This window comes from Anolis carolinensis, unplaced genomic scaffold (genome assembly GCF_035594765.1).
Source record: "Anolis carolinensis isolate JA03-04 unplaced genomic scaffold, rAnoCar3.1.pri scaffold_11, whole genome shotgun sequence".
Classification (NCBI taxonomy): domain Eukaryota; kingdom Metazoa; phylum Chordata; class Lepidosauria; order Squamata; family Dactyloidae; genus Anolis; species Anolis carolinensis.
Genome location: NW_026943822.1, coordinates 20,711,196 through 20,737,270, shown reverse-complemented (window position 1 = coordinate 20,737,270; position 26,075 = coordinate 20,711,196). Strand labels below are relative to the sequence as shown.

Genomic DNA, 26,075 nt, shown 5'->3' with positions numbered 1-26,075 from the left:
AAGGCCATTCAATGCTGATCAAGGTGGCCAATGGCAACATTCACACTTAGTTCAAGCAGACAAGAGTTCTTTCTCCCACAGATATATAAACCCCACTTGCCTAGTTTCTGACAGATCTCACAACCTCTGTGGATGCCTGCCATAGATGTGGGTGAAACGTCAGGAGAGAATGCTTCTGAAACATGTCCATACAGACCGGAAAATTCACAGCAACCCATCACTTCACTGTCAGCAAGGCAGGAATTGGACTGGATTTACATCCTGAACTTTATCCCTCAAATAGGCAGCTTGTGTCACTTCTTTAAAGTTCAGACCAAAACCCAGAGCAGATTCACAACAGAAGTCCGTGAAAATATTCAAAACAGGGTTAACTTTTGGTAGCGCATAGAAAGATCCAGCATTCAGAGAAACGCATTTAAGACAAGGACCAAGCTGCAATGAGACTTCATTGATTGTGGCGCTGAAATATGTTGCTGGCAAGTAAGAGCAGAAGAAAAATAAAGTGGAGCGAACAGACTGTGATTCGAATGAGTGGAAGCATCCTTTGGCGAAAGTGATCCCGCTCCGAATCGATAAGGAATGAACCCACTGCAAACAGCTTTGGCTGCCCTGAAGTGTCTGATAAGAGCAATCGCATTGCAAGTCTCTGAAAGAATTACAGAACTGCCTGGTTTGTGTAACACACACACAAACACAGATATACACTTGCCAGCGGAACCTTTTCTAGAAGTATTGCATTCCCTTGTTTTTTTGCCACCCAGCCTTTCCCCTCGCCAAACTACAAATCCCAGCATTCAGTAGCACTGAGCCATGGCGGTTAAAGTGGTATCAAACTGCATCAATTCTACAACATAGATGAACCCTCAGTTGGGCTTTGTTTCCAAAACCACCCACCAGGTAATAGATGAAGAAACCAGGAATAGATGAAGTCTCCTCCAAACCAAGTTCACAACAAAAGCAGGAATGAGCTGAGTCTGGTGCCAAAGCATCTACAAATCTAGAGTACGTTCTGAATATCAGTATATACCTGTACTTATAATGTAGTCACTTCTGGAGATGCAACCTATGGCTTGGGGTTCCTCAGAAAAGTGTGGGTCAGGACAAAGACATTGTCCATGTCCATAACCCACCTTGGTTTCCAAGTTCTCCTGGATTTTCTTGATGTTCCCCTGGTCCTCGCTTGGTGCCCTGATGGTCCTCTCCATGAGTCATGAAGAACCTTCTCTTGATGCCCTTTGTCCCACCAGGTAATAGATGAGGAAACCAGGAATAGATGAAGTATCTCTCAAACCAAGTTTTCAACAAAAGCAGGAATGAGCTGAGTCCGGTCCCAAGCATCTACAAATCTAGAGTAGCTTCTGAATCTCAGTATATACCTGTACTTATAATGTAGTCACTTCTGGAGATGCAACCTATGGCTTGGGGTTCCTCAGAACAGTGTGGGTCAGGACGAAGACATTGTCCATGTCCATAGCCCACCTTGGTCCCCAAGTTCTCCTGGATCTTCTCAATGTTCTCCTGGGTCATGGAGAACCTTCCCTTGATGCCCTTTGTCCCACCAGGTAATAGATGAGGAAACCAGGAATAGACGAAGTGTCTCTCAAACCAAGTTCACAACAAAAGCAGGGATGAGCTGAACCTGGTCCCTTTTAGTGGATTGCAAATCAGCTACAAATCTAGATTTCCTTCTGAATATCAGTATATACCTGTACTTATAATGTAGTCACTTCTGGAGATGCAACCTATGGCTTGGGGTTCCTCAGAATAGTGTGGGTCAAGAAGAAGGCACTGTCCATGTCCATAACCCACCTTGGTCCCCAAGTTGTCCTGGATCTTCTCGATGTTCCCCTGGTCCTCGCTTGGTGCCCTGATGGTCCTCTCCATGGGTCATGGAGAAACTTCTCTTGATGCCTTTTGTTGATGTTGCTCCAGATCCATCTTCACGGCTGCTACCCTCATCGATCCACAATGTTTCTGGAGGTTCAGGAGGTTGGTAACCCATCTGGTTGGGATCTAGAGGATCTTTGGAGAGCAAGATGCAGATGGAGGGCACGTTCTTGTGGACGGTGAGGTGCTCCACTTGTCCCTCCTGCCGTGGGTCCTTGTCCTCCCAGACCTCCTTCAGGGTCTTGTATCGCACCTTGGTGAGTTGGTGGAGGCCGCCGAGCTTGCGCTTCATGATCTCCACACAGGTGATGGTCTTGGTGACCGCCCGGCCGCAGCCGCTGAAGACGATCTGCCGCGTCTCGCCCAGCGCCATCCTGCCCATGGCGAAGCCCATCAGGTTGCGGATTTTGCTGCCTTCCTTCACCTTCATTTCCACCACGTTCGGGGGCAAGCCAGAGAAGGGGAGAGGGCTCTCCTCCTCGGAGGTCTTGACTTTGCGGAAGTTCTCCATCCTGGACTGGACGGTGGTTGTGGTGGAAGTCCTCTCCTGTGACTGGATGGCTAGTGACGAAGATCCCACGATTTCCACATTCCCGGGGTGCATCTTGGAGACCCCAGAAACACCTCCCGCAGACGGGATGGGGAGCGACGAAGGTCCCACCACCTCCATATTCCCGGGGTGCATCTTGGAGACCCCACAACAAGGATGGGCAGAGTCCGGTTCCAGTTTGCCCAGGTTCCTCACCAGTCAAGAGTGCCAAATTCTTACTTTGTAGTGCCGAGACGCTCTCAAGTATTCCGCCTCTCCGACTTTCTTTTGGGGTTCATTCCGGGTTCTTCAAAATCTCCGGAATGGAGAGGCGATTGGAGGGAGGTCATCCTCCTTTTCCTCCTCTCCTCCCTCCATCATCTCCATTCAGCATCTTCTCCAGGCTCAATCCAGAGAAGAAGAAGAAGAAGGACCAAGTGAGAGAAAGAGATGCTCTGGTGCTCTTTCCCAGCTGCTCGCCGTTCAAGAGACTCCGGACTCTCTGCTTCGGTGTGTGTCTTTTGCAGGCGACGAGAAGCCTGTTCTTTCCTTCTTCTCTCTCGCTCTCATTCCCGGCTCAAGGACGTGGTGTGTTCAACTACGAATCGCTCGTGTCAGCAAAGTGCAAGCAGCTGTTAACGCAGGCGGCTCTTGCTTTGGCTGGCGATGCGTCCTCTCTGGCTGGCTGGCTGGCTGGCTGCCTCCCCAGGGATGGGTTGAAAAAAGCCTCCCCAGGGAGGGAGGGGCAACAAAGGGAGGGGCAAATAGGGTCCAGCTCATGGTGGGGGTCTCCTCCAGGTAGGACTTGGGGGGCACAAACTCTAAGGTCCCATAAGAAGAAGGCACGGGGTGTCTGCCTCCAAGGAAAGCGGAGCTGTTTCAGCACTAGCTTTGCAGAGGCGGCTCCAAGTTATAGCATCATTCCCTTTGCCTTTCTAGGGTTCTGGATATTATTCCTCCAACTTCAAGTCATATTCGGGAATATTTACATAAAGCATTTGGGAAGCCCTTTCTAAACATATTTAGGTTTGCATAGATGACCGAAAATGATTTTACAGAGAGTAATTTTAAGTGTACAGTAGAGTCTCACTTATCCAACATAAACGGGCCAGCAGAATGTTGGATAAGCAAATATGTTGGGTAATAAGGAGGCATTAAGAGAGTATATTTATTTTATTTTATTTATTTATTTACAACATTTCTACCCACCCTTCTCACCCGAGGGGATTCGGGGCAGCTTACAACAACAGGCAAAATTCAATGCCAAACAGATCAATAAAACAGCAACACATTTAAAACCGTTAACAACTACAGTAGAGTCTCACTTATCCAAGCTAAACGGGCCGGCAGAAGCTTGAATAAGCGAATATCTTGGATAATAAGGAGGGATTAAGGAAAAGCCTATTAAACATCAAATTAGGTTATGATTTTACAAATTAAGCATCAAAACATCATGTTATACAACAAATTTGACAGAAAAAGTAGTTCAATACACAGTAATGCTATGTAGTAATTACTGTATTTACGAATTTAGCACCAAAATATCACGATGTATTGAAAACATTGACTACAAAAATGCGTTGGATAATCCAGAACGTTGGATACGCGAGTGTTGGATAAGTGAGACTCTACTGTATTAGCATAAAGATCCTGGATATGGGAAGCCCATTCTAAACACATTGACACACCCAAAAGTGATTTTACACACAGCAATTTTAAGTGCATTCAGTACAGTAAAGTCTCACTTATCCAACATAAACGGGCCGGCAGAACGTTGAATAAGAGAATATCTTGGATAATAAGGAGGGATTAAGGAAAAGCCTATTAAACATTAAATTAGGTTATGATTTTACAAATTAAGCATAAAAACATCACGTTATACAACAAATTTGACAGAAAAAGTAGTTCAATACGCAGTAATGCTATGTAGTAATTACTGTATTTACGAATTTAGCACCAAAATATCACGATGTATTGAAAACATTGACTACAAAAATGCGTTGGATAATCCAGAACGTTGGATAAGCGAGTGTTGGATAAGTGAGACTCTACTGTAATTGTGTGCATCAAACCAAGTTTATGTGTGAAAGGGAAAAAAATAAAGAAAATGAAGTTGATAGGTCTCAGTCCTGAAGGGGAGAAAAAGCAGGGTTCATTGTGTTGTCAAAGGCTTTCATGGCCGGAATCACTGTGAATTTTCTGTGCTGTCTGGCCATGTTCCAGAAGCATTCTCTCCTGATGTTTCACCCACATCTGTGGCAGGCATTGTGTGTTCTGTCGGAAACTAGGCATGTGGGGTTGATATACCTGTGGAATAAGGTCCAGGGTGGGAGAAAGAACTCTTGTCTGCTTGAGGCAAGCCATGGCCAGCTTGATTAGCATTGAATGGCCTTGCAGTTTCAAAGCCTGGCTGCTTCCTGCCTGGGGGAATCCATCCCTTATCTGAAATGTTTGGGAACCCAAGTCCTTTGATTTCAGATATCCCCCCCCCCCCCCTTGCTTGAGATTTGGGAAAATTTAGCATAGATATATTGGGTTTGCACTTTATTGTCCATTTCTACCGGCACATTCTGTTCTGGATTTTATGAATTAGTCTCCTGTTTTAATATTGTATGTTTTTTGTATGCTTTTTGCTGATTTTAACGATTGTTTTATTGCTATTGATGTTTTACTGGTATAATTGTTTTATAGTCGTGCTATTGATATTGATTATCTTATCGGGCTAGGCCCCATGTAAGCCGCCCCGAGTCCCTTCGGGGAGATGGGGCGGGGTATAAAAATAAAGTTATTATTATTATCAACACAACGACGTTGTATGGCACAGCAAACAAGATAGATATGCTGGATTTCGTTTCGCAAAACCACAAGTCGAACACTGAGTTTTTCCTGTTGTTTTTCATCTATGCGACTGTCACCTGGGATGGCAACATCAATGATCCAAACCTTGTTCTTTTCCACAACTGTGATGTCTGGTGTGTTGTGTTCCAGAACTTTGTCAGTCTGGATTCGGAAGTCCCACAGTATCTTTGCGTGCTCATTTTCCAATACTTTTGCAGGCTTGTGATCCCACCAGTTCTTTGCTGCTGGCAGGTGGTATTTGAGGCATAAGTTCCAATGAATCATTTGGGCCACATAGTTGTGCCTCTGTTTGTAGTCTGTCTGTGCGATTTTCTTACAGCAGCTGAGGATATGATCCATGGTTTCGTCGGTTTCCTTGCACAGTCTGCATTTTGGGTCATCAGCTGATTTTTCGATCTTGGCCTGAATTGCCTTTGTCCTGATGGCTTGCTCCTGGGCTGCAAGGATCAGGCCTTCTGTCTCCTTCTTCAGGGTCCCATTCGTGAGCCAGAGCCAGGTCTTCTCCTTATCAGCTTTTCCTTCAATAATAATAATAATAATAATAATAATAATAATAATAATAATAATTATTATTATTATTATTATTATTTGGGAGCCAAAGAAGTAGAAGTAGAAGTTGGCAAGTGGAAAGCGTTTCTTCTTGCTAGCTTCTGGACAACAGTGTGATAGAGTGGTGCTTGGCTACTCTTCTCTCCCTTGGAGGCTACACTATCATTTTCATTTCCTATCAAAATATGTTTTTGCCATGAGTTGAAGAGACTAATCCCCTTGTGCAGATCTTCTTTTCTTGCCTGCTAGTTATGAAACTTGTTGATTATTTTGCGGCACCGCAGGCTGATAAGAATGGGCTGAAATGGACAAAACGTTTGAGTTGGGCATTGAATCACAATAGAAATTGCAGTCATCTTCATCTCATGGATTGTTTTGACTCCTGTGTTTAAGGCAGCGAATCCTTCCCATCTGTGTTCATCAGGAACCTGGATGGAATTTGGGGCTTTTCCCAGATCAAGTCCCTGCCAGGAATAATTTCTTAGCAGAGACATCTCAGCTCTTTGAGAGAAGTGGGGTAAATTTTGTGCAAGAGCCAAAAAAAAAACACCAAATATTGTTATCAGGAGGAAGAGACATTTAACAAAACTCAGTGGATTGAGCTGGGTTTAGCTTCAAGTTCCTCACCCTTGAAGTAGGTCATCCTCAAAGTGAGAAAAAGGTAAAGCTTTCCAAATTCTGAAATAGGGAATATCCATTATAAGAAGGAGCCCCTGGTGGCGCAGCGGGTTAAACCACTGAGCTGCTGAATTTGTGGACTGAAAGGTTGCAGGTGCAAATCCGGGGAGCGGAGTGAGCACCCAGTGTTAGCCCTAGCTTCAACCACTCTAGCAGTTCGAAAACATGCAAATGTGAGTAGATCAATAGGTACTTCTCTGTCGGGAAGGTAACGGCGCTCCATGCATTCATGCCGGCCACATAACCTAGGAGGTGTCTACGGACAACGCCGGCTCTTTGGCTTAAAAATTGAGATCCAGAGTTGGACACAACTGGACTTCATCTTTACCTACCTTTATAAGAAGGGACAAACCTCAGCCCTAGAAAGAATGAGCTTTCTGGCCCTTAGATAAAAGAAATATTTTATAATAAGGGAATCTGGCAAGTCTAACTGAACAGCATTATCAAGCAGAACCTTGAGTCTAATAATAATAATAATAATAATAATAATAATAATAATAATAATAATAATAATAATAATAACTGCAGAAGGCCACCCTATTGGGCGCATCATCCAAAAATACATCACACAGTCCTAGACAATTGGGAAGTGTTCGACTTGTGATTTTGTGATACGAAATCCAGCATATCTATCTTGTTTGCTGTGTCATACAATAATAATAATAATAATAATAATAATAATAATAATAATAATAATAATAACAACAACAGGAAAAACTCAGCCGCTATCAGGACCTCAAGATTGAACTTCAAAGACTCTGGCAGAAACCAGTGCAGGTGGTCCCGGTGGTGATGGGCACACTGGGTGCCGTGCCAAAAGATCTCAGCTGGCATTTGGAAACAATAGACATTGACAAAATTACGATCTGCCAACTGCAAAAGGCCACCCTGCTGGGATCTGCGCGCATCATCCGAAAATACATCACACAGTCCTAGACACTTGGGAAGTGTTCGACTTGTGATTTTGTGATATGAAATCCAGCATATCTATCTTGTTTGCTGTGTCATAATAAAATAATAATAATAATAATAATAATAATAATAATAATAATAATAATAATAATAATAACCGGGACTCGGCGCGGCTCACACTGGGCCAAGCCCAACAAATCGCATAACATCATAAAATCAACAGTTAAGACAACAAGCATTCCATTAAAAACCTAATTAAACAGATCATAGTTTAAATAAACATAATTTGAAGCAAAAATATTAAAACAATCATCGAAGGCATTAAAAGTCCAATATAGGACAACAGTATGGGCGACAAGAGAGAGGACTTTCTTCTCTAAGTAGGTCACATCAAGGCTGGCCTAAGAGATATCGCTGCTTGAGGCAGGAGAGCGACACATGTCAATCACCTTCTGCCAAATTGAGATGCATAACGTTCAATGCCAGTTGTGTTGCTTTTCACAGTCAAGAGGGGCAAGAAGTCCACGTATTATTTTTTTCTGGGGTTGTGATAGAGTACATCAGTGTTGCAGAAAGCAGAAAGATTCCCAAAATGCTTGAAAGAACAAAAAAGCCACGAGGGTTGCTTCCGGAAAAAGCTTGTCGAGAGTTTGGCTGGGTTTCGCCCAACACAGGGATCGGGAGCCAAGAAGTGTCAGGCTGGGAAAATTGTTCCCTTGGCTCATTCTCGGATATGATAATATGGTTCAGTGGGCCAGTGCTTTTCATTGGGAGATGGAAAGGCTTTGCTTTGAAATTAGTATGGAAATGGTTTGTGCTCCAATGGGGCTGTTTTATTCCTCCCATCTGGGTTTTTTAGTGGGAGTATTGGTGGATCTTTTAGTAAACAGATGCCGAATGCTGCTTTAAGTTAATTTAATGCAGGAAGAGGCATGCCACATGTGGTTCCAAGGGAGAGATGTGGTCTCAAGGGGCATTTTTGCAGCCCTACAGCCAGTTCCAGATTACCTGAGGTAAAGGTAAAGATTTTCCCCTGAAATGAAGCAGGAAATCGCATTCAAAGCACCCCTGACAGATGGCCATCCAGCCTCTGTTTAAAAGCCTCCAAAGAAGTCTAGTCATGTTGGACTCTGGAGTTGGTGCTCATCTCCATTTCCAAGCCAAAGAGCCTGTGTTGTCTGTAGACACCTCCTAGGTCATATGGCCGGCATGACTTCATAGACTTCATGACTTCATATTATTACTAATAATAATACAATATAATAATTTTAATTATATATTATATATTATATATTAAATGTAATATTACTAATAATATTACGGTACAGTGGTATAGTGCAATATAGTAATACAGTAGAGTCTCACTTATCCAACACTCGCTTATCCAACGTTCTGGATTATCCAACGCATTTTTGTAGTCAATGTTTTCAAAACATCGTGATATTTTGGTGCAAAATTCGTAAATACAGTAATGACTACATAGCATTACTGCATACTGAACTAGTTTTTCTGTCAAATTTGTTGTATAACATGATGTTTTGAGGCTTAATTTGTGAAATCATAACCTAATTTGATGTTTAATAGGCTTGTCCTTAATCTCTCCTTATTATCCAACATATTCGCTTATCCAACGTTCAGCCGGCCCATTTACGTTGGATAAGCGAGACTCTACTGTATATAATATTATTACTGTGCTATGCTAATCTATTTATCTATATAAAAGAGTAATGAAATCGCCGCCTGCTGCTAAACAACAAAAGTACAAGCCCCAGAACCTAGAAATTTGGTAGCACAATCCACCATCCTTGCCTCTAGGTTTGTACAACAAAATAACACATCACGCACCTCCAAGGGGACTACACAACCCAAAAAACCAAGAACATGGCATCTGCCCCTGCGCATGTAGTAAATAAATAAATAAATAAAATAATAGAGCGCCATTACTTTCCCGCCAGAGTGGTACCTATTGATCTACTCACATTTGCATATTTTTGAACTGTGGTTGGCGGAAGCTGGGGCTAACAGCGGGAGCTCGCCCTGCTCCCCTGATTCAAACCGCCGACCTTTCAGTCAACAGCTCAGCGGTTTAACCCGCTGTGACACCGGGGTCTCCAGAATGAATGCTGCACAATTTTAAAACTTTGAACAGTTCATCTTGAAGGCCGTCGACTTTGTTTCATGATCTAACTTCTGCTTTGATCCATTTGCTTGCAGACACAATAAGCGTGGCTTCTTTGGCAGCCCGGCTATAAATTCAGTTTATTCATGGCAAAGTGCTCCCTTTCTTCAAGTTTGAAAGAACAGGGGGGCCAAATTGCCAGGGAAGGTATTCAGAAAACGTATCCGTGCAGAACGAACACCTGACACATCAGCCTCAGTGTGTATCTATGTGCCTGTGTGTGTGTTGACTCATTAAGCATTAAGCATCAAGTTTATGGCAGCAGAGAAGCTGAGGAGCTTGAGACTGTGTTAAAAACAACAACAAAATGCACCGAGGCATTTAAAAACTGGGCAGAAATCAGGCCAGAAAGTGCGGTGATTGTTGAGGGACCCTTGTTGCTATTGGCCACCTTGATTGGCATTGATGAGCTTTGCAGCTTCAGACACTGGCTGCTTCCTGCCTGGGGGAAATGTTAGCTGGCCCCCAAAAGATTCCCCCAGCCAGAAAGCAGCCAAGCTTTAGAGTTGCAAGGCTATTCGATACTAATCAAGCTGGCCAATTGCAACATTCACACTTGCCGCAAACAGACAAGAGTTCTTTTTTCCTATCCTGGACATTATTCCACAGATACTTTATTCCACAGTTTTTCAGCCCCTTTTTTAGGGCTGAAAAAGCTCCGCTCGGCTTATACTCGGGTGAGGTTCCTGGCCGGCTTCTATTCAGGTCGGCTTATACTTGAGTATATATGTTACGAGTCTAATACAACTAGTAGGATCTCTACTTGAAGACTCCATTACAACAATATAGGTATTCAGAGTTGGACAGTCTTATCTTATTAAAGTCTTATTATTATCTTAAATTACAGTTTTATATAAATATTCAAAAACATTTAACCTAGTGATGCCTCAAATAATGCAATTTTATTAATAACTATTTTATTTTTGACATTGACCCGTAGCTGCTGCATTTCCCACCCTCGTCTTATACTCGAGTCAATAAGTTTTCCCAGGTTTTTTTTGTGAATAATTTTTTTTATATATATAGTGAAAAATGATACATTGAAAGTGGTGGAACAAAATATCAATAGAAAAGTGGGAAAGTATCAAGAGGAAAAATAGACATAGAAATAGAAATAAAAAAAGACAAAAAGAAAAAAGAAAAAAGAAGGAAAAAGAGGGGGGAAAATCGTGTTATACTTCCCATCTTGGCTTCGGAATTGTCTCATTAATTGTGTCTTTATGTATTCTGTTTAATCTACTTTATATATTAGACAGGTCTATCATAAAATCAATTCTTCTTTTGGTTAGGAATTTTATAAAGTTTGTCCAGTCTGTTTTGTTTTTCCCTTCTCTTATTTTTTGTGTTAACTTATCCATTTGTACTATGTCTAGTATTCTTATTATCCATTATGACACAAGAAATTGTAGGAATTAAATTTAAATCAGAACCGGAAATGTATTTAATAAGTTTTACAAACGCAAAATTTAAGAAAAACGAAGATAAAATATTTTTTTATTTAAGCACAGCGGCAAGATTAACAATTGCAAAGATCTGGAAAGGAAAAAGACTCCCAACCCCCGAAGAGTTTTCCCAGTTTTTGTGGTAAAATTAGGTGCCTCTGCTTATATTCGGGTCGGCTTATACTCGAGTATATACGGTATATAAACTCCACTTGCCTAGTTTGAAAAACCTGGCAGACAGACAAGAGTTCTTTCTCCCACCACAGATATATAAACCTCACTTGCATAGTTTCCAATAGACCTCGCAACCTCTGAGGATGCTTGCCATAGATGTGGACGAAATGTCAGGAGAGAATGCTTCTGGAACATGGCCGGAAGGAAAACTCATAGCAACCTAGTTTTAGCCTTCTCTGCTCAAGATTACGGGTACTTCATTAAACTCCAACTCCCAAGGGTTTCAGAGCACTGAGCCATGGCAGTTAAAGTGATACCAAACTGCATTAATTCCACAGTGTGGATGCATTTTTTGTCATTCACGTGTCGAACCTGGCACTCTGTCTTGGGCCGTCTCAGGGCTCAGGGCTCCGAGTCCCCGTTGGGGAGATAAAGGCGGCATACAAAAATAATAATAATAATAATAATAATAATAATAATAATAATAATTATTATTATTATTATTGTATGTATATATAATTTGTAAAGCCACCTTGAGTCCCCTTCGGGGTGAGAAGGGCGGGATATAAATGTCGCAAATAAATAAATAAATAAATAAATAAATCTAAACCCCACTTGACTAGTTTCCAACAGACCTCACAATCTCTGAGGATGCCTGCCATAGATGTGGGTGAAACGTCAGGAGAGAATGCTTCCAAAACATGGCTGGAAGGAAAACTCATAGCAACCCAGTTTTAGCCTTCTTTGCTCAAGATTACGGGTACTTCATTAAACTCCAACTCCCAAGGCTTTCAGAGCACTGAGCCATGGCAGTTAAAGTGATACCAAACTGCATTAATTCCACAGTGTGGATGCATTTTTTGTCATTCACATGTCGAACTTGGCACCCTGTCTTGGGCCGTCTCCACAAACGGAACAGGGCTGATTGGGTATTGAGATCTGAGGCCGACTTTGGCATCTCATTCCCCGCTTAGCCAACATCTTCTAAATGAAGATGATGATGTGCAATCATGTTAAACAGTTTCCACTTGGGTTGTTCTAGCAATCGTGGGGCAGGCTTTTATTTGATTTTATTTTTTGCTAATGACACAGGCTCTGGCTTTTCCGCCCGCTCTCGCTGCCTCTCTATCTCTCCGCAGTGCTTAAAATGTAAATGAATTTCATTATTAGCAACTCCATCCGCTAATTGCCATCCAAAGCCATTCATTACCCTGTCAGCTTATTGGTTGGAGGACAACAGAGCGGGCTCATTTTATCCTAGGAAAAAAAGCTTGGAAGGAGTTCATGCATTTAAAATAAAATAATTTTATGAAGGTGGCAGGGTGGGTGAGTTGGGGGAGACGGATGGGAAAAGAGACTCGGCCCTAATTGTTTTCGAAAGGGAGAGTGATTAAAACGGAGGCCGAGAGAGTGATTAAAAGCAATTATCTATCGGCTGTGGCAAACCAACCGCATTCACTACTCACCCGGATTTTTATTCTTTCAATAGTCTTGCTCAGGGGTCCCCAAACTAAGGCCCGGGGGCCGGATGCGGCCCATCGAAGCCATTTATCCGGCCCCCACAGCACAAGGGCAGAAGGGGGTTGGGCTAAATGACCCAAGAGGTCTCTTCCAACCCTCTTTATTATTATTATTATTATTTTATTATGACACAGCAAACAAGATAGATATGCTGGATTTCATATCACAAAATCACAAGTCAGACACTTCCCAAGTGTCTAGGACTGTGTGATGTATTTTCGGATGATGCGCGCAGATCCCAACAGGGTGGCCTTTTGCAGTTGGCAGATCGTAATTTTGTCAATGTCTATTGTTTCCAAATGCCGGCTGAGATCTTTTGGCACGGCACCCAATGTGCTGATCACCACCGGGACCACCTGTACTGGTTTCTGCCAGAGTCTTTGAAGTTCAATCTTGAGGTCCTGAGAGTGGCTGAGTTTTTCCTGTTGTTTTTTGTCAATGTGACTGTCACCTGGGATGGCAACATCAATTATCCAAACCTTTTTCTTTTCCACAACTGTGATGTCTGGTGTGTTGTGTTCCAGAACTTTGTCAGTCTGGATTCGGAAGTCCCACAGTATCTTTGCGTGTTCATTTTCCACGACCTTTACTGCTTTGTGATCCCACCAGTTCTTTGCTGCTGGCAGGTGGTACTTGAGGCATAAGTTCCAATGAATCATTTGGGCCACATAGTTGTGCCTCTGTTTGTAGTCTGTCTGTGCGAATGGTTGTGTTGTTAAAGTGCAAAGTATGGAATCCTGCACAGATGGTTCCATTTGGCGGGAAGCCTTAGCATTGAACGGTTGTGTTGTTAAAGTGCAAAGTATGGAATCCTGCACAGACAGTTCCTTTTGGCGGGAAGCCTTAGCATTGAACGGTTGTGTTGTTAAAGTGCGAAGTATGGGATCCTGCACAGACAGTTCCTTTTGGTGGGAAACCTTAGCATTGAATGGTTGTGTTGTTAAAGTGCAAAGTATGGAATCCTGCACAGACAGTTCCTTTTGGCGGGAAGCCTTAGCATTGAACGGTTGTGTTGTTAAAGTGCAAAGTATGGAATCCTGCACAGACAGTTCCTTTTGGCGGGAAGCCTTAGCATTGAACGGTTGTGTTGTTAAAGTGCAAAATATGGAATCCTGCACAGACAGTTCCTTTTGGTGGGAAACCTTAGCATTGAATGGTTGTGTTGTTAAAGTGCAAAGTATGGAATCCTGCACAGACAGTTCCTTTTGGTGGGAAACCTTAGCATTGAATGGTTGTGTTGTTAAAGTGCAAAGTATGGAATCCTGCGCAGATGGTTCCTTTTGGCGGGAAGCCTTCGCATTGAACGGTTGTGTTGTTAAAGTGTGAAGTATGGAATCCTGCGCAGATGGTTCCTTTTGGCGGGAAGCCTTCGCATTGAACGGTTGTGTTGTTAAAGTGCAAAGTATGGAATCCTGCACAGACGGTTCCTTTTGGCGGGAAGCCTTCGCATTGAATGGTTGTGTTGTTAAAGTGTGAAGTATGGAGCCCTGTGCAGACAGTCGGTCAACGCGACTTAAGCAAGGTGCAGTCATTGAATTCTTGACAGCAGAAGGTGTCACCCCAAAGGAGATTCGTCAGAGAATGCAAGCTTTTTATGTTGATTGTGTTGATGTGAGTCCTGTGCGTCATTGGGCGAGTAAATTTAAAGCTATCGAGGTGGGAACATCTGAGTTGTGTGACAAACAAAGAGTTGGACGTCCTGCGACAGCAACCACCGAGTTTCACAAGCAAAAAGTTGACAGATTGATTCAGGACAGATAGATTGGGGCTGGGCTGTGGTGCAGGCTGGTGAGCAGCCAGCTGCAATAAATCACTCTGACCAAGAAGTCATGAGTTTGAGGCCAGCCCGTGGCGGGGTGAGCACCCGACAATAAAAAATAAAAAATAGCCCCTGCTCGTTGCTGACCTAGCAACCCGAAAGATAGTTGCATCTATCAAGTAGGAAATTAAGCAACCACTTATAAAGTGGGGAGGCTAATTTAACTAATTTACGACTCCATAATAATCATCCAGCCGTCGTTGGAATGAGGAAGTGCCGTCACAGTGGATGATGAAGCAGCTGCTCCCCCTGTGGCCGGAATCGAACATCCCCTCAGGAGAAGGTTAAATTGCCTCTGCGTCTGTCTCTGTCTTTGTTCTATGTGTTTATGGGCATTGAATGTTTGCCTTATATGTATACAATGTGATCCGCCCTGAGTCCCCTTCGGGGTGAGAAGGACGGGATATAAATACTGAAAATAAATAAATAAATAAATAAATCGTCGTATCACTCAGAGAGAAATTTCAAGCATCATCGGCATTTCACAAGAACGTGTGGGTCACATTATTGCTTTGCTTGGCTATCGGAAGATCTGTGAGCGATGGGTGTTGTGAGACGCTGGTTGTGGAAACAGAGTGTCGACTTCTTCCGTGACGTCTTCATCGTTGGCAGAAATGTTTCCAATTGTCTGGTGATTATGTGGAAAAGTGAATAGTGGTCGTTAAAGAGCACATTCTAAGGATCATTTCTGTGTTTATTAAAATATTCCCATTGAACCCAAAGTAACGAAGGTGGAGGCATTACTTTTCATTCAACCCTCGTACATTCAGCAAAGGACAAGAGGAATCCTCTCATATCAACAGGGACGCATAGAAAAACAGCAGGAACACCACTGAAATGTGATGAGAACACAAATATGGGCACATCTCTGAAAAACGAGTTAGAGAGTAGATTCACCACCTCCTGCCATGTCAAATTCACTGGGAGATGAATTCAGAGACGTTGCCTTTGGAGAATGAATGACATTTTCTCTCATTCTGCCGAACAACCTTTTGTGCCTCTCGCTCTCATGAAAAGAATGATGTTGATCAGGACTAGAGTGAATGGCTTTTAAATCGATATTGTCTTATGGTGACCCTCTGAATGACAGTGTTGCACTGAAACACCTTTTTGCCCAGCACCGGAGTCCAATAATCTATATAAAAGAGTAATGGCATCACGGCGACTGACAAAACAACAAAACTACAGGCCCCCCAACCTAGAAATTTGACAACACAACCCATCATCCACGCCTCTAGGTTGATACAACAAAAAGAAAAGAAAAATAAAGTCCTAATTAGAGGGAGAGGAATAATTGCTTTTATCCAATTGCTGCCAGTTAGAAGGCTAAGCTCCTCCAACTTGGTCTCCTAGCAACCCAATAAAAAATAATTAAAAACACTAAAAAAATTAATTAAAAACACTAAAAGATTAATACAATAAAATACTATAATAACAGAAAATAACTAAAAATAATACAAGAAAATAATAAAATATAATAAATAAAAAGATAACTTGCAATAAAATTAATTAAAAAAATACATATAACGTCAAATAAAAGTTACACAACAATTTTTAACAGCAACGCGTGGCCGGGCACAGCTAGTTCTATCTAAAGCATGTTTAATTGTTTATTAAAGAAAGCAGATAAAAAGAGGGGGAAAAGAGCAATCCAAAAGGGTCAGTTGAATAGAAAATACAAAATAGTGGTAATCCAAAAATGCTTAAGTACATAAAGTCAAGACAACCAAAAATCCACAGCAATTCTTCATACATAAATCCATAAACATGAAAACAGGAACTTTTCAAAAGTAAATTCTTTCAGGAAAGAAAGGCGTGAACATATTCTGAGATATCAAATAGTATTGGACAATATTAAGGAAAATTTCAGATTTGGTCTCCTTTCCCAAGGCACTGGAGGAACTAAGCAAGATTCCAAAGTCTCAAGTTGGGTGCCAAAATTAGGATGGTCCATGCCATTGTAACTCCCATTTCTATGTGTAGTTGTGAAAGCTGGACAGTGAAGAAAGTGGACGGGAAGAAAATCAACCCAATTGAGATGTGTTAAAGAGTTCTACAGATATTGGGGAGTGCAAAAAGGATAAATAAACTTGGATGATCCATAGAAGCTAAGAAGTCTAAACTGAGGCTGTTGTACTTTGGACGTATCATGAGAAAAGGCAATAATGCTCACTATGGTAAAAGACAATAGAAAAAGAAGGACATGCTCCATCAAGGTAGCCATAAATGCCCTGAGTCTATAAGACCTGAGCAGATATATAGGCCGGGCTATGGCGCAGCTGGCTAGTAACCAGCTGCTATAAATCACTACTGACCAAGAGGTCATGAGTTCGAAGCCCGGGTCGGGTTAAGCCCCCGACCATTAAATAATCCGGCTTGCTGTTGACCTATGCAGCCCCGAAAGACAGTTGCATCTGACAAGTAGGGAAATTTAGGTACGCTTTATGCGGGAGGCTAATTTAACTAATTTACAACACCATAAAACTGCCAGCAAAATACAAGGAAAGGAATGAGGAAGTATAGCCACTAGTGGACGGTGAAGCAACAGCTCCCCCTGTGGCCGGAATCGTGAAGCTGGAAAAATGTTAAATGCCTCTGTGTCTGTCTATACTGTATGTTGTTTGTCTGTTGGCATTGAATGTCTTCCATATATGTGTTCATTGTAATCCGCCCTGAGTTCCCTTCGGGGTGAGAAGGGCGGAATATAAATACTGTAAATAAAAATAAATAAATAACTTGAAGCTCTGTCTGTTGTAGCTCTGCAAGCGGCAGAGGATTTTTTCTGATGACAGGTCGGAGAATAAGGGGGATGATGGGTTTCAAAGTGAGGAGACTGTGATGGATCGGAGAGAGTTGCAGGCAGATGAGACTGATGTTGTGGATTCCAGGCTTGTTCTCCAGTTCCCTTGATAAAAGGCCTTGGGGAGTTTTCTCAGGAAATGAGATTAGGCCTGAGAACAAAAGGAGTGAAAAATAGACAATCGGGATATTCTCAGAGAATCTGAGATAAGAGCCTGAAGGCCAGGTGTCTTCGGCATGATTTCATGGGCACCTGGATGGTTTTAAATTAAGTGGTGTGGACTTCAAGCCTCTTAGAAGAGACAACGATGCCGTAAGAGATAATAATAATAATAATAATAATAATAATAATAATAATAATAATAATAATTTATTTTTGTACCCCGCCACCATCTCCCCAGAGGGACTCGGGGTAGCTCACAGATATAAAACCAGCATACAGTGATATCAAATACAAATATCAAATACGAAAACACACAAATAAATTTAAAATGCATTAAAAAAATCACAATCATTATAAAACACATGAAAAACACAGCAATAAAAACATAAAAAAGCTGTCTCTGCTCTCAAGTCTTTGATTCAAGTACAGTAGAGTCTCACTTATCCAAGCTAAACGGGCCGGCAGAAACTTGGATAAGCTAATATCTTGGATAATAAGGAGGGATTAAGGAAAAGCCTATTAAACATCAAATTAGGTTATGATTTTACAAATTAAGCAGCACCAAAACATCATGTTATACAACAAATTGGGCAGAAAAAGTAGTTCAATACGCAGGAATGTTATGTTGTAATTACTGTATTTACGAATTTAGCACCAAAATATCATGATATATTGAAAACATTGACTACAAAAATGGCTTGGATAATCCAGAAGCTTGGATAAGCGAGTGTTGGATAAGTGAGACTCTACTGTATTGTCAAGTTTCCCCTCTGATCTGCCAAAGTTGGTGCCATATTTGTGTCCAGTGGCTACAATAGTTACTTTCTTTTCTGAAAACTTATCACAGACTAACGACACACAAACTAGCACTATCCAAGACCTTCGTTTGGAATAATAATATCTATGAACCCACAGAAAAGAGAGATTTGTCCCAGTTGATGCTTGAATCCTCATAGCTCTGCTACACCCAAACAATACGTTTATGCTCGGTTCCTGTTGTCTTTTCAGTGTAGCTTCCCCATTTAACGATTCATTTTGGCACAAAATTATTGAAACTGCTTTAATACCCATCACGGACATAAATGGCAAGTGGGAGTTTAGGAAACAGTTTGAGATCGGGAAGCGGCCACTAAGCCGAAAACGCTGAGCTCAACTTGTGGAGAGCTCTTGTCTGGATGATGCAGAAATAGTTTTGCTTTGCATTCAGCATGAATCAGTTTCGTCGGATCATCTGATGAAAAAGCTCCATCCCTCTATGGAAGCCACAGGGAAGATGGCACAAAAAACAAAAACCCCGTTGGGCATCCATGCATGGAAACGGAATGGGAAACAATTAAACGCACACCCGCTCTTCAGTTTTACAACCACCCTTCTGCACAAAAACCAAGCAGAAATTAAAGGACCACATGGCTTCGGAAGTATAGTCAGTATGTTGTAATAGCTGGGTTTGAACGAAGGCAGACATGGAAAGCTAGATTGCCTTGGTAATGTAGTGACTACATTGGGTGCCTTCAAGTCATTCCTATCTATATATATAAAAGGGTAATGAAATTTCGGCCTAGGACAAAACAACAAAACTACAAATTCCAGAAACACTAAACTTGGCAGCACAACCCCTCATCCATGCCTCTACGTTCATACAACAAAAAGCAAAGAAAAATAAAGTCCTAATTAGAGGGAGAGGAATAATTGTTTTTATACAATTGCTGCCAGTTAGAAGGCTAAGCTCTGCCCACTTGGTCTCCTAGCAACCCATTCAGCCCAGGGGACAGGCAGAGTTAGACCTCACTTAGGCCTCTTCCACACTGCCTATAAAATACAGATTATCTGATTTTAACTGGATTATATGGCAGTGTAGACTCAAGGCCCTTCCACACAGCTATATAACCCATTTATAATGGACTTAATGTCAAGGAAAAACCTTTACCCTTTACCTTAACTCCCACCAATTCCTCAATACTTTATTTCCCATACCACAGCAACACGTGGCCGGGCACAGCTAGTGGTATTATATATCTTCCAATATTTCACAAAGGAAAACCAGTGCTTGCATGGGGTCAAACAACATTGCAGCATTTATTTATTGATGAGGAAGAATAATACTCGAGATAGGACAGATTCCAACAATTTGCCTTTGCGTGAATTTATTAGAAAGGGAAAGATTTTAGTCTCCTCTATACATTTTATTAGCAGATATATAAATGGATATATTAATGTTTAAATGTTTAAAGGTTAATGTTTAAATTTTATAATTTGCGTATTATATATTGTTATTGTTTTTATCTGGTATTATCTGTGAGCCACCCTGAGTCCCCTTCGGGGAAGATGGAGACGGGGTATAAATAAACTTATTATTATTATTATTATTATTATTATTATTATTATTATTATTATTATTATTTTATTATGTCACTGCAAACAAGATAGATATGCTGGATTTCGTATCATAAAATCACAAGTCGAACATTTCCCAAGTGTCTAGGACTGTGTGATGTATTTTCGGATGATGCGAGCAGATCCCATTATTATTATTATTATTATTATTATTATTATTATTATTATTATTATTATTATTATTTTATGACACAGCAAACAAGATAGATATACTGGATTTCGTATCATAAAATCACAAGTCAAACACTTCCCAAGTGTCTAGGACTGTGTGATGTATTTTCGGGTGATGCGAGCAGATCCCAGTAGGGTGGCCTTTTGCAGTTGGCGGATCATAATTTTGTCAATGTCTATTGTTTCCAAATGCCGGCTGCAATCTTTTGGCACGGCACCCAGTGTGCCCATCACCACCGGGACCACCTGCACTCATTTCTGCCAATTATTATTATTATTATTATTATTATTATTATTATTGGGTGCGGCGATGACCGACAGGGAGCTCTGGCGCAGACTGGTCCGTGAGGTCACGAAGAGTCATAAACGACTGACCGAATGAAGAAAAAGAAGAAGAACATTATTATTATTATATATAAACCCCACTTGCCTAGTTTCCAATGGACCTCACAACCTCTGAGGATGCCTGCCACAGATGTGGGCGAAACATCAGGAGAGAATGCTTCTGGAACATGGCCAAACAACCCTGAAAATTCAAAACAACCCAGTGATTCTGGCCATGAAAGCCTTCGACAACAAGCTGAATTGCATTTTTTGCTATTACGAATTTCTGGCACCTTTGCTCCTTATAATTATTCCAAGGTGGGTTGGTTTTTCTATGCCTCCATTGCTTTTGTTTCTCCCTACCTTGCCTTTCCGTGGCTTTGGCTGTTGTCCCAATAAATCAACGGCGGTTCTGCTAACATTGCTTCTTTTTAATTACAGTTTTATCACTCTTTGTCAGGAGCCGGCCGATGAATCAGCAGCAACGCTGGAGAAGATTAGAGCTGGAGGGTTATTTGGGCAGGATCCGGTCCAGGGCAATTGCAAGGCCAAAGCAATACAGGAATTGGTCCGGAGCCACACCAGGCAAAGCGAGTAAACAAACACAAGGCAGATCCGGTCAATTGAAAATGGGACTTTTTCACAAAATCAAAAAGAGCAGACGAAACTATAGAGCTGCAGCAGAAGTGATGAAGCAGCTGGTATTTTATATCAAATATACAGATTTAACACAGTGAGCCTCCGGTGGCTCAGTGTGTTAAAGTGCTGAGTTGCTGAACTTGCAGACATAAAAGTTCAAATCCAGGGAGTGGAGTGAGCGCCCGCTGTTAGCTCCAGCTTCTGCCAACCTAGCAGTTCGAAAACATGCAAATGTGAGTAGATCAATAGGTACCGCTCCGGCGGGAAGGTAACAGTGCTCCATGCAGTCATGCCAGTGGCCACATGACCTTGAGGGTGTCTACGGACAATGCCTGCTCTTCGTCTTAGAAATGGAGATGAGCACCAACCCCCAGAGTCGGTCACAACTGGACTTAACGTCAGGGGAAACCTTTACCGTTACCTTTAAAGAAAAGTGAAGAAAAACAAGAAAGAAAAAAATAACCAATCCCCCCTTGTCTACCTACTTAGCCTATAGAAAAGTCTCCAAAAAAAAGAGAAAAAAGAAAAGAAATAATAATAATAAAAAATAAAAAGTAAAAAATAAAATAAATAATAATAATAAATAATAGAAAATAGAATAAAATGTTGTTGACTTCCATTCATCTCTCTTTTCTCCATAGTTATCTAACCTTTATGTATCATTTAAAAAAATCATAGAAAACATTTTCTCTGTTTCTCTTTATCATTTAAATTCTGTTTTCAGATAGTCATCGACCATTGACCAATCGGTCATTTTTACTCCATTGCCATTATTCTTTTTCAGTAAGAAAGTTAGTCTATCCATTTCCCTTATTTCCATAACTTCCAGTAGCCATAAAGTCTTGCCTGGTATTGTTTCTAATTTCTAAAGTCTTGCAAGTAATATTCTGGCATCCGTTGTTACAAATATAAAACATTTTTCTTTATTGGTGTCTTCAAAATCTTAGGTAATATAGGTAATATTCAGGTTTCATTGTATATTCCAGTCCTAGTATTTTTTGGCATTCCTTGTGGATCATTTTCCAACAACCATTTGTTTTTGCACATGTCCACTCGGTATGATAGTCGAGTTCGAACTTTTAAAGTTATCCCTTTCGGACTCAAAGAAGAGGGAAAGAAAAGAAACACAGTGGATTGGCTGTGGCTAGGTGAAGTGGCCCCGGAGGGCCTAAGTTTGCCCATGCCTGGTATAGGTACACCTGAAGATGGCAAAATGCAGCTGAACGACCCAATTTGCAGCTCCAAACGCTTTCAATAAACAAGGCAGAGAAAGCCAACAGTCGCTAATGCATGTGATGCCACTTTAATTTGCTTCAGCTGTTTTAATTTGGTTTTATTTTGCCTTGGGTGTAATAATGCAATAGCGCAACAATGGAATGACTAAAGCAAGCAATCAACTTGGTTATTGATTCCATGCTTTTGTCTCAGGAAAGCCTGCCATCTAGTGATCACAAGCCCTTCCTTCCATCCATTGCTTTGACTTGGGGTACATCTAGTTGTTGCTCATCTCCATTTCTAAGCCAAAGAGCCGGCATTGTCCATAGACACCTCCAAGGTCATGTGGCCGGCATGACTGCATGGCGCGCTGTTACCTCCCCGCCGGAGTGGTACCTATTGATCTACTCACATTTGCATGTTTTCGAACTGCTAGGTTGGTAGAAGCTGGAGCTTACAGCAGGAGCTCACCCTGCTCCCCGGATTCGAACCTGTGACCTTTCGGTTTGCAAGTTCAGCAGCTCAGCGCTTTAACACTGCACCACTGGGGGATATGTATATGTCACACACGTATATATATATATATATATACACACACACACATACACACACACACACACTTGCCTTCACTGCTATGGCTCAATACTATGGGATCCTCAGAGCTGTTGTTGTGAGGCTCCAACCCTCTTTGGCAGAAAATGCTAACGTCCTTGTAAAACTACAACTCCTTGCATTTTTCCATGTATTTTCCCCATAACCTAGACTGTTTTAATGTGTTGCGTTTTAAGCCATTTGCATTCTTAAGGATGTATCATTTTATAAGTACGAAATGTACTTTGAATGTGCAAATTTCTAAAAGAAGGTGCCTCATCAGACACAAAAGAGGTAATTTCGGCGAGAAATCTGAAAGAGCCCCAATTATTTCCTATTTTTCTACACAAGAGCCCTTGATGAGTTTGCAACCGCAGGTGATGAATGTAAATGTTATTCCTCTCCCTGATTATTTACGCATCTATCTCGGCTTCATCTTTGTTGATTTAGAAGTAACCCTTAAAATTGTTTTAAATTCACCGTTGAATCTATTACACCAGGTTGTTACACAGTTTAGAGGTGACTGGTGAAAAGGTCCTCTGGTTAAATATAATGACATTGAGAATCATCATCACCATCATATATATAGTAAATATAATGGTGATGATAATGATCGTGTTAATAATAGATCCACCAGAGCTTTGCATCCTGAAGCCGTGGCATTTCTGGGGTTATCTACACTGTAGAATGAATGCAGTTTTACCCACCCATTCCAAAAAAATCCCTAACATGGATCAATGTTATAACAACAACAACAACAACAACAACAACAACAACTTTTTTTTTATATCCCGACTCCATCTCCCCCAAGGGACCCGGGGCGGATCACATGGGGACAAGTCTGATCAACACAGTTAAAATAAAACATAGGATTCATAAACTGTAGTATGGTGATCTACCTGCTCTCTTTGGCAGAAAAAGCTAAGGAGGTTGTAAAACTACAGCTCCCATCATTCCATAGCATTGGGTAATGGCAGTGAAAGTGGGGGTCAAAGTGAATGAATTCTACAGGTTAAAGGCCTTGCCAAACTACAGCTCCTATCGTTCCCCCAGCACTGAGCCATAGCCATGAAAGTGGGGAGTCCAACCACATTAATTCTCTAAACTAAGGATCTTGCCAGACTATAGCTCCCATCATTCCATAACACTGAACCATGGCAGTGAAAGTGGGGAGCTCAGTTGTATTACTTTTCCGAGCTGAGAACCATGTCAGACTACAACTCTCATCATTCCATAACACTAAGCCATGGCAGTGAAAAAGGGAGTCAAATTACATTCATTGGACAAGCTAAGTAGCTTGTAAAACTACAACTCCCACGATCCCATAGCACTGAGCCATGGCAGTGAAAGTGTGTATGTGTGTGTGTGTATTACAAGTCCCGTGATTGTTTAGTGATAGTGAGGAGTCCAACTGCATTAATTCTCTAAGCTAAGGACCTTGCCGAACTACAACTCCCATCATTCCACAGTACTGAGCCATGGCAGTATAAGTGGGGAGCTCAACTGCTTTAATTTTCCAAGCTAAGGACCTTGCCAGACTACAACTCTCATCATTCCATAGCACTAAGCCATGGCAGTGAAAAAGGGGGTCAAATTACATTCATTAGACAAGCTAAGGAGCTTGTAAAACTACAACTCCCACGATCCCATAGCACTGAGCCATGGCAGTGAAAGTGTGTGTGTATTACAAGTCTCGTGATTGTTTAGTGACAATGGGGACTCCAACTGCATTAATTCTCTAAGCTAAGGATCTTGCCGAGCTACAACTCCCATCATTCCAAAACTACAACTGCCACGATCCCATAGCACTGAGCCAAGGCAGTGAAAGTGTGTGTGTGTGTATTACAAGTCTCGTGATTGTTTAGTGACAATGGGGACTCCAACTGCATTAATTCTCTAAGCTAAGGATCTTGCCGAGCTACAACTCCCATCATTCCAAAACTACAACTGCCACGATCCCATAGCACTGAGCCAAGGCAGTGAAAGTGTGTGTGTGTGTGTGTATTACAAGTCTCGTGATTGTTTAGTGACAATGGGGACTCCAACTGCATTAATTCTCTAAGCTAAGGACCTTGCTGAACTACAACTCCCATCATTCCAAAACTACAACTGCCACAATCCCATAGCACTGAGCCATGGCAGTGAAACTGTGTGTGTGTATTACAAGTCTCGTGATAGTGACAGTGACAGTGAGGAGTCCAACTGCATTAATTCTCTAAGCTAAGGACTTTGCAGAACTACAACTCCCATCATTCCAAAACTACAACTGCCATAATCCCATAGCACTGAGCCATGGCAGTGAATGTGTGTGTGTATTACAAGTCTCGTGATTGTTTAGTGACAGTGGGGACTCCAACTGCATTAATTCTCTAAGTAAGGACCTTGCCGAACTACAACTCCCATCATTCCACAGCAATGAGTCATGGAAGTGAAAGTGTGTGTGTGTGTGTGTGTGTGTGTGTGTGTGTGTGTGTGTGTATTACAAGTCTTGTGATTGTTAAGTGACAGGAAAAAGTCCAACTACATTAATTCTCTAAGCTAAGGACCTTGCCGAACTACAACTCCCATCATTCCACAGCAATGAGTCATGGAAGTGAAAGTGTGTGTGTGTGTGTGTGTGTATTACAAGTCTTGTGATTGTTAAGTGACAGGAAAAAGTCCAACTACATTAATTCTCTAAGCTAAGGACCTTGCCGAACTACAACTCCCATCATTCCACAGCAATGAGTCATGGAAGTGAAAGTGTGTGTGTGTGTGTGTGTGTATTACAAGTCTTGTGATTGTTAAGTGACAGGAAAGAGTCCAACTGCATTAATTCTCTAAGCTAAGGACCTTGCCGAACTGCAACTCCCATCATTCCACAGCAATGAGTCATGGCAGTGAAAGTGTGTGTGTGTGTGTTTGTATTACAAATCTCGTGATTATTTAGTGACAGTGAAGAGTCCAACTGCATTAATTCTCTAAGCTAAGGACCTTGCCGAACTACAACTCCCATCCTTCCACAGCAATGAGTCATGGAAGTGAAAGTGTGTGTGTGTGTGTGCATTAATTATCCCTATTGCAAGCAGAAAGCAAGGTTTCAGCACCTTGGAGAGCGAGAGGATTTCAGCACCGCGGACAGCGCCGTAGAGATTTTCCCTTTCAGGACCTTGGAGAGCGAGAGGATTTCAGCACCACGGACAGCCCCATAGAGATCTTCCCTTTCAGGACCTTGGAGAGCGAGAGGATTT

At 41.7% G+C, this 26,075-nt stretch overlaps 1 protein-coding gene and 1 long non-coding RNA gene across 2 annotated transcripts in view; one reads left to right on the top strand and one right to left on the bottom strand.

Annotated features, from left to right (window-relative positions):
* LOC134293990 (uncharacterized) overlaps positions 1-26,075 on the top strand; it is a 136,983-nt gene that overhangs the window by 83,397 nt on the left and 27,511 nt on the right. The window lies entirely within an intron of this gene.
* rpp25 (ribonuclease P and MRP subunit p25) lies at positions 429-3,280 on the bottom strand. Its single transcript, XM_008120740.3, has one exon. It carries the CDS (start codon positions 2,570-2,572, stop codon positions 1,775-1,777), a length of 798 nt encoding a protein of 265 aa, XP_008118947.2. The 5' UTR covers positions 2,573-3,280; the 3' UTR covers positions 429-1,774.

Bases quoted from the DNA above. Each gene is read 5' to 3' on its own strand.
- rpp25 (XM_008120740.3), bottom strand. From the start codon at position 2,572: ATGCACCCCGGGAATATGGAGGTGGTGGGACCTTCGTCGCTCCCCATC.